Source organism: Lipophrys pholis (genome assembly GCF_963383615.2).
Source record: "Lipophrys pholis genome assembly, chromosome: 12".
NCBI lineage: Eukaryota > Metazoa > Chordata > Actinopteri > Blenniiformes > Blenniidae > Lipophrys > Lipophrys pholis.
The window spans coordinates 27,303,915-27,313,439 of record NC_137641.1 but is presented as its reverse complement, the minus strand read 5'-3'; the positions used below and the strand labels follow the sequence as shown (position 1 = coordinate 27,313,439).

At 40.8% G+C, this 9,525-nt stretch overlaps 1 protein-coding gene across 1 annotated transcript; it reads right to left on the bottom strand.

Moving 5' to 3' along the window:
• Positions 1-1,078: 1,078 nt before the first annotated feature.
• Positions 1,079-8,584, bottom strand: dipk1b (divergent protein kinase domain 1B). The gene is made up of 5 exons (XM_080477433.1): positions 8,046-8,584; positions 5,980-6,114; positions 4,847-4,954; positions 2,492-2,668; positions 1,079-2,233 (listed from the first exon to the last, which is right to left on the bottom strand). Exons 1-5 carry the CDS (start codon positions 8,112-8,114, stop codon positions 1,421-1,423), a joined length of 1,302 nt encoding a protein of 433 aa, XP_080333559.1. The 5' UTR covers positions 8,115-8,584; the 3' UTR covers positions 1,079-1,420.
• Between the last annotated feature and the right edge of the window lie 941 nt (positions 8,585-9,525).

Below are 9,525 nucleotides of genomic sequence, written 5' to 3'. Positions count from 1 at the left end.
GTGCGAACATGCACAACATCACCTTGGAAGTACCAAAGAGCTGCAGACTGAGTTATTTGTACACCCTGATCGTAGTTTTGTTGCACTTTCTACTTGGAGTTTTACAGTGGCAAAGAGAGGTTTTCAAGGACTTTCATGATGTGGCCCTTCTGAACACACGTTTTTTTAAAAAAGCGATGCAAAGTACAAAATATATGCATAGTTTTGAATGTATTTTTCATTAGTTCCAGTTTAAGGCTTTGTGGTTTATAATTCATATTCACAAGCCTCATCCATCCACCACACATCCACAAAAGTTATATCCCATTTACCATTTCAGAGGCATAACCAGCCACAACGCCACTTCAGAAGCAACAGAATCTCTACAAACCCATTAGAGACACAATAAAATGGGAATCGACGATCATCTGTGCAATCTGGCACCGTCACTCCTCAATAACAAGCCCCAAATAAATGTTTTTTATTTATTTTATTTATTACGATTCATTTATTGAATAAAAATGTGTTGCAGTCTGAATCTGCGATAGTCGACTAGAATATCACGGCATGCTAACACACTCATAAAAATAGTTCAACAATATGACCACCAAATGGGGAATTAGCGAGGGTAATATTACATTTTTAGGGCTCAATTTGCTGCATTTTAATTAAAATTCTTCTGTACTAAGATGGAGTTTCGAAATGTATATAATACTTCAATGTAGGTGGTATCAACCTATAACATCCTTTACATTTTATTCAATTTAACTTTATTTATATAGCGCCGAATACAACAGCTCATCTAGATGTTGTTTTAAATTGATGTAGTTATCACGTTATACCAAACCAAATTAAATTTATTCATAATAAGTAGTCAAAAACTATTTATTATCTGGTGAAGTACAGGTTTGTTCAGTCTGGTTTAAATACATTATCAATATAAAGTCCACAAGGGCAGTCCAAAGTCACTGCATATTTTCATTATTGAGTGCATCCTCTCCTTGCTCCCCAAGCTAATCGATTTGGATCCATGAACACTTTAAAAATAATCTTTTTTTAAATGTGCAAACCCGTCAAACAAAATCTATGAAACCCAAAAGAATGTGTCCGTCTCACTTTATTTTGAATTATTTCTGTACAGAATTTTACAAAGAAAGTTATAGGCAGTGTCCTGAGAATATTATGTGCAAACATATTAATGTCACTGAAATAAAATCATGATGGGGTCTTATGTTCGGTTTTCCACTTCCCGGTTCACGTTGTGTATGTAACAGTTCACAGTTTCTCGCTATTCACAGTCAACGAAGAGTTAAAATATATGAATAATCACAATCCCTCTGAAAGATTTGGCAAAGTCGCATAAAGCAAAAAAAAAAAAAAAAGCCATAAAATACTTCTTTCCTAATGTAAAAAGCGCTGACACGATCACCTCGGCCAGTTTTCAGGAGTACTGGGTGTTTGAGATTTTCTTCCACAGCAATGTCTTCAGGTTGTTAAGGACCAGCGAGTGGTGAACCTCCATCTGGCTTGCCAAACCACTCAGCGTCACACAGGTGCGCAGCTGCTTCTCCAGATCCCCGCGGAGGTCCGAGGGCGCTCCGAACAGCAGAAAATCCTGCAGGAGCACGCAGACTTTGGCCAGGTTGGGCTGCACGACCTCCGTGTTGCACTGCTTGACCAGGCGATCGCAGGTGGCCGTGCAGTCCCGGCCGTACGTGCAGTCCGCGTTCGTCTCGCACCGCCGCCCCTTCAGGAACCCTCGCACCACCGCCTCGGATGCCACGCTGCGCAGGTTGGCCATCTTGCAGTCGTACTTTGCGTTGTAGCCCACGTGGTGGGGGTTGGCGTCGCATATGAGGAAGCTGCCGTACGAGCCGTGGAAGACCTCCTCCACAAACTCCAGCAGGCCGATGGTGATGCGAGCCCTGCGGGGCCAGGCCGGGGCCAGCCAGTGATTCAAGCCGGTGCTCAAGGCTTCCGGGATCACGGCCTTCAGGTAGTGAGGCACCTCGACCCTGTAGAGAGAGCTGTGGCTCACCCGCTCCGTCACGTACAAGTCGCCACAGAAGCCCAGCAGCTTGGGAGTGTGCTCTTTCTCCTGCAGTGCCACCATGAGCAGGAACTCGTTTATCTGGAGCAGGGCCCAGATAGATTTGGCCTCGGCGAGGGAAACTTTTCCATCCGAGTTGACATCAGCCAGAGTAATGACCCGGTCCACCAACGAGTTCAAAGAGGGCTGTTCGCCGAGGTTCGCCTGCAGGGAGAGGGTTAGATTTATTGGTCGTTATGCAGTCAAAATGATATGGATGAATCAAATACTGTTAAAAGTGAATATTAAAGTTTGAAGGCTGCATAACTTCTGCTAAAGGCCACGGACGTTCACCTTAAATCTTTAAATCCGAGCCATTTCAAACATTTCCTATATTGTGTATAAGTGGGTTGCCTTTCAGATGAAAGGATTATGGCTTCTATGTTTATGGCTGCTCTGTTAAAAGCTACACAGTGTAGTTACCTTGAGGAAACTGTGCAGCATCTCTTTAAATTCATCCATGGAGGTTCCACGAGTGGGTTTGTCGAATAAGGTCATCTCTTGTCGCAGTATAGAGTCCGGCGCTCCATCCATTTTCACCGGATCTTCAATGCCGCATTTAATCACAACAGGCCTCTCCTTCCATAGCCCAATGTACACCTGCAAATGGGAAAACAAACAAAAAAAAAACCACTCTGATACACACTGATAAAAGCATGAAAACCATCAGTGTTAAACTCTTTTTAGTTCAGAGGCCACATATTGCCCAGTTTCATCTCCAGTGGGCCAGAAACATTAAACAGTCCCATAACGACCTTTGAATTTCAAAACTTTAAAGTTTTTCTTTGTTATGTTGCTGATTACATGTGCTAAAAAGGTCTATATTTAAAGCAAAACAAACAATTGTTTGAGAAAACGACTACAATCTCATCATGAAGCAAATTCTAACGAGACTTTTGGTCCAAAACGCAGTGAAACATCCCAAATAACCGACATGGCTTTGAGGCTGATGTTAGTTTAGTAACAACGAGGTAGTTAACTTTCAGGTGTGCGCGTTGTGCTGTGTCCACTGCTCTTAGGAAATTATTTGAAATGTTCACCTGTGCTCCTGACATATTTTAAGTCTTTACATACTTTACTAAAATAATGAACAAACAAAAACTGGCACTCTAGTTTTTTCTTTTAATTATCCCTCCAATGTTTTTTGTTTTCTATTTATTTATTTATAAAATGTTTGTGGTAATGTGGCTTCCCCATGGTTCACAGTAATAGGTGGGGGTGGGATGGGCAGGAAAAGCAATAAGCAAAAAAATGAACGTTGGGAGTATTTATAGTTTATAGTTCTTCTGCCGTGGTGGAGGATCTTGAATATTACGATGCCAAGTAGATGAAAATGCGTAAACAGTGATCAGGTGTAAAACTTGTACTCTTCAATAAAGCAAATAAAATATATATTTTTTACAATTTGCTTGGGGGTTTGTTGGGCTGCATTGGAGCCTCTTGCAGGTCATTTTTTGGCCCATGGGTCTTATCTTTAACAAACGTGCCAGACATACGAAACATGGGCCAAAAATGGCCGAGCGGAGGTGTCCAATCCTGCCTAAAATATGACCCCTACAAAGTATAAACATCCCAAGATCTTAAGTAAACATTTTGAATAAAAGTAACTGCCAGTCCTAAATTGCTCAACTGTTTCGTCAGAGAAACAATACAACACTGAGACTCAAAGGGAAAGCCAAGATCAGTAATGTCAGGGTGGAATAAAGCAGCATCAGATTCGCAAATTAAAACACAAAACCATTTGTAGTATTTTCTGCAGCAAAACAATTCAAAGGGGGACATCTTTTTTTTTTTTTTTGGTTTATCTGTCAAGGTTCAACGTATTCGTTTGACATTTTCATGCTTTCACATGTAAACAAAATGTGTTACTCAGAACAAGCAGTGTACATAGCGATAAGTGAAAATAAAATAAAATAAAAAAACCAATAGGAATATAAAGTGTGATAGTGCAGTAATATTGACAACCAGAAGTGTGTAAGATAGTGCGGCTAATACAGTGCATACAAAAATGTCACAGTACAAATATTTACACTTAAAACTTAAAAGACTTGTTTTTGAAAGTTTATTTTGAAAATATGTCAACAAATTCAGAATTTAGGCCTTCTGACTATTCAAAAAAAATATATATATTTTTTTTTTTAGCCTATTGACCAAAAATGATTGAAAACGTATGTTATGGTGATACTTAGTGAGTCAAAGCAAAAGCTGCAAATCCTATCCAAAGAACATGTCAATAATTGCGATAGAAAATAAATATTTCTCGTGAAATATGTGAATACCCTTTGACCTACATGAGGTAACTTATTAACGGATGATGCCCTATCATTTTAACTCTAGGTATAAAATCATAAACCTAAAAAAAAATTATATTTCATTTAGTTTCACCTCTGCATTAAATAACTTTGAACTAAAATTTGTAACACAGGATGAAGTGATTACTCTTAACATTACACTTTTGAATGAATGGATGAATAGTACAAAGTAAAATAAATGAATTAGTCATAAATAAGGCAACATTTCATGGAGGTAATTTTACAAAAGAAGAAGAATTAGCTCCAATCATGTTTCCTCTTAAAACATTTTTGACATACATATTTTGAGATTATGCCAGGGTTAACATGCAGGCACACATAACATGACAAGTTCTACTCATTTCATTTTTACAATGAGAAACCAAATCTCTGGCATACATGTAGAAGTACTTTCCTCAGTCATAGGTCCACCATGTCGGTGTGTATTATTCATTCAATGTGCAACAATGTGTGTGTTTATTTGTACCTGATGTGTGGAGGAGGTGGACATGCAGCGGTGAAACGTCAGCGTTCTCTGGTCGCACAGTGCCTTGCAGGACGAGCCTGATATGATGCCTCGTCTGTAGTGGTCACACTGGGAAAAACAAAGCCAAGAGAAGTCGCGGCGTGAGCGGCAGGAAACAGGAAAGACCTTCCAAGTGGCTCATCTTCCTGCAATGCATAATCCAGCGTTCAAACGTCAGGTATTTTAAGATTTCTGTGTGTGTTTATTCCTCCGGGGCCCGGAGGTAGTAACCTTCGCCCAACCCTTCGTACAGAAACGCTTGCTCGCAAGAAAAAGGAGGAGACACTGGCGCCTCATACTTTCGTGCTTTCTTTTAGCCAACAAGCAAATTAATCCAGAAGAGAATAAGCTTATTTTAACAAAATGTTCAACTGTTTCCTGTCTTTCTTAGATGCAGAATACATTTCACCGACACACTCCAGAGAGAGAGACCGCTGCTCTCATATGTGGGTGTTTTGCACGATGTAAACTTGGAAGCAGATTTTGTCCTGTATCGACTAACATCAAATACACACACACACACACACACACACACACACACACACACACGTCTTTGTCACCTGCAGACACAAAAAAAGATCTGACTGTTCACCACCCGCATAACTTTCCTTCAAAGCTGTAACAGATGTCTACGGAGATAGAGAGAGAGATTTCTGTGTGCATACCCACACAGATGTAATTCTTTGTAACAACGAGGTCACAGCACTGAACCTCCATTACTCTGTGGTAATTACTCTGATTTGTTATTGTGTTAATCACTGTCCTGCTCTTCCGGGCTCTCAAATGTCACCGCCTGTTTTGTTCTCAAAAGTCGACGGCTTTGAAAACAGCTGGAAACAGCAGGAGAGCCGTCGAGCTATGAGAGTCAGCAGAACACACTGACCGTGCAAAGAAAAAAAAAAAGAAGAAGAGGCCAACCCCAGAGTGTCAGTCTGCGGTGGAGATTGTACTTTTAATCAAAAGAGACAGAAAAACACCACAAAAAAACAACCTTTTCACAAACATCTTATAAGGCCACGCTTATATCTTCCCGTGGCTCCATTTGATTTGCCCCTCACGGCGCTCCTATCGATTTTATGCAATTCTATACTCACAATGACCATATGGCAGACGTGTCCGCGGCAGAGCTCCGAGTACGAGGCGTACTGCATGTACACGATCCAGCCGACGACCAGGATGCCAAGCCATGCCAGCAGGAGGTATTTCACTTTAATGGCTGGCAGACGACTCTGTCAGAGGTGGGACACAAGAAAAAAAAAAGAAGAGGAGGACGGATTGGGATGAAGAAAGAGAGGAGAAACATCGAACAAGGCAACATGACACCCGATTAAATAGATGGACGGCTTGAAACCATGAAAGCTGATCCGCAGTGATCAATGAACTGTGGGGATATTTTAAGCAAATTAAAGATGAACTGACTTTCTACTTTTTTTCTCTAAGGTAAAGTATGCGAGTAACTCTGTGTTAACTGTATCTGACCTCCACTTATTTTCTTATTTAGTTTGATTGAAAGGTTGACTTTACTTCATGTAAGTTTGATTATGCTCATCTAATGTGGTTTACCGAAGTACAATTATGCAACATAATACTGAAAAAAAAATGTGCAGACACACTTTCACTTCCATCCATCCATCAAAAAGAGAGGAAATGAGAGAGACCGTATATATATATATATATATATATATGTATATATTCACCAGAAATGAGGGGGCTCCCCCAACTAATAAGATGAAACTATCATGCAAAAACACCACCTCAGCTATAAAGTGGCTTCAATAACTTAACACTAAGGTTAATGTTTTTAGTATCGACGCCATGCTTTGTTCATTCTGGCACTTTAATGAAGCAGTTAAAAACATTCTTATTCAGGCAGACCTTTGATCTGTAGCTGCTCAATTTTACTTTTTTTTATTGTATAACTATGTATGTTTTTCTTGCTTCTACATTTTTTAATGATCTTATCTCCGTTTAGATTTTTCTGTTTTTAGCGCTGTAAAGCACCTTGTGACTCATGTCTGTGAACCGTGTTATATAAATGAAGTTCTATTCTGTTCTATGCTTAATCCAATGCACATGTTTTATGTTGCAGGCAAAGTGGGTCAACGGGAGCAACAAGGGTTTTTTTATCAATGCAGCAAAGCTGCCCGGCCATTATTGGGGTCAAAGATTCTCTATCGTAAAACCTCCATCAGATAAATAATCAATGAGCAACACTGACTGGCAGGACGTGTTAATCTGAAACTATCCGTCCCGCCCAAATCACTCACTGTCACTAAAGTGTGAAAAAGAGGGAATGGCAGGTTAATAAGGAAGTGTAGAGTGAATTGGCAAGTTTGCTACTGTGGTAGGGTGTTAAACATACTGCCCGCAGACTTTAACTGGGCTCGCAAAGAGTAAAATTAACAAAGATAAAATTCATTTTAGGTTGTTTTTTTTCCCCACAATATGACTTGTTGTTTATAATATATTCACTGAAAATCACACAGCTTTAGGAACAGAAGAAGTGACACATCTCAGGGTGCCAAGCCAAGACATTGATACAACAGAAAAAGCATCAGCGTCTTCATCAAATATCACATCTTCCATTAAATCTTCCCAAAAGAAGCAAAAAGTCAATTCATATATGTTAATTATAGGGATCACAGAAATTTCAAAGACAAATTAGGGGTTGCAAATGGATATTTTGCTGAAATTATTCACCAAAAGGCATCAGGCAACATGGCATACAGTTGGAATTTCACTTGTTCAAACTCTTGGATATTGTGAAGACATTTAATTGAATGTTGAGTATTTTTAATGATAGAGAAACATTGAGACGTTACTTTGCGGTCAAGATCAAATTGTGGCCCGTCAAGTAAGATGAACTTGACTCCAAAAAGGGGGGGGGGGGGGGGGGGGGGTGTCCATGGTGACAAATAAAACGCGTAACTCTGAATATTATAACACATTGGACTGCTTTCTCCACCATCAACATTGAAGTGGAAAGCTGCTGCTCTTTGACCTTTGGAAAATTTAACTATAAAAGGAGGAATTTCTTTTTTTTTCCCCTCCGAAATTTAGAACTCGCGACATTTTGTGACGCACGTGAACTGGGCTCTCTAACCACAGTATTTACATTTTGACATGCACAATGGTGATTTTTGGCAGCGCGGTCACATACCTGCAGGCCTTTGGACAGAGGACAGAACAGCATCAGATGGACCAGTCTCCGCAATGCCCTGGGCATCATGAGCGACTCTTGTTTGGACGCAGCGGAGCGAGAAAAGAAGCGCAGCTCTCCGGTCTGATCACATCCTCACCGCCGCGCGTCGCAATCCGGCGAAATTATTACGCGCAGCGAGGGGCATCGCATCTACAAGCTGGCCATGTATAATGAAAGCGAATAAAAACGGGTGGCTTTTGTTCGCGATCACGCGTCACTCGCCGGGTGAGAAATGATCAAAGCGCGCGTCCTTGAAATGGAGCGATATTGGGTTCCATCTGGGGCCGGGGAAAAAAAAAACCCTCCGATTAAAGTCCTCACCCCCCACTGTGCGGCTGTGATCGCGAGTCCCCTCCGATTAATGAAGGTGACATGTTCATTAACCCATCAGATGGAAGTTTTGCGGTGATTGTGGCTCAGGAATAAGCCGGTGATGTCGAGCGATGAGCGCACAGCCTCCGTATCCCAGCGACTCGCCGCTGCGCTTCTTTAAAGGGAGAGGGCGTCTTTTTTCCTCTCTCCCCCCCCCCCCTCAGGGGGGGGGGGGGGCACTTCCTGTCCTTTAATATCACAGACCACGTGTGTCTTCTCTTGTGCAGCATCGTTTTTGTGGAGAAACCACCTCGGGGTGCACAGAGGAAAGCGTGCGTAAATAGTGTTAATAATACGCATCCGGAGGTGGGCTGCGCAATGAGAGAGGGTGGTGTGAAAACAGGTAAGCAATGATTTGTGCAAATGTCATTATGCTAGGGGTGTCAAAACATAAGGCCCGCGGGCCAGAACCGGCTCACAATAGGCTCCAATCTGGGTCCACCAAACCATCAAGCAAATTTCTAAAACAATTCAACAACAACCATTTTTGTTTCAAACACAACACAGAGACCTTGTCACTAAAACTACATTATTAAAATAGTTGCTCACTAATTTAGTCATTAATTAGTTGATTAATAATGTTTTTCACCATACCCCCCCCAAATATAAATAAATTCAATTTCTATATATATTTATAGCGATAATTCAAATATCAGTTCTTGTAGCTACCACAATGTGGCAGTACTGAGCCACATGTCCCTGTAATCTACCTGTACAACAGGAGAAGCAGCAGACAACCAATAGTTTGTCGTTGTTTTGCTTCATATGTGCCAGAGCACTATCAATCAATGCTTTCAGCAAGATGGGGGGGGGGGGGGGGGGGGGGGGGCTGCCAAGAAATGGGAGAAAAATAAAGATACATGTTCATAATTAATCAATAAATAACAAAAAAAAAAAAAAAAAAAAAAAAACATCTTATAAATCTGGCCATTTTTTAACGGGTGAGACCAACATACTGCTGCTCATCACACAAATGTACATTCCTCGCAAAAAATACAGATATTCCACTTACTGAAGATTCTTTTTGCATGCGACTTTTTTATATATCTAAGAAATTATCCACCAC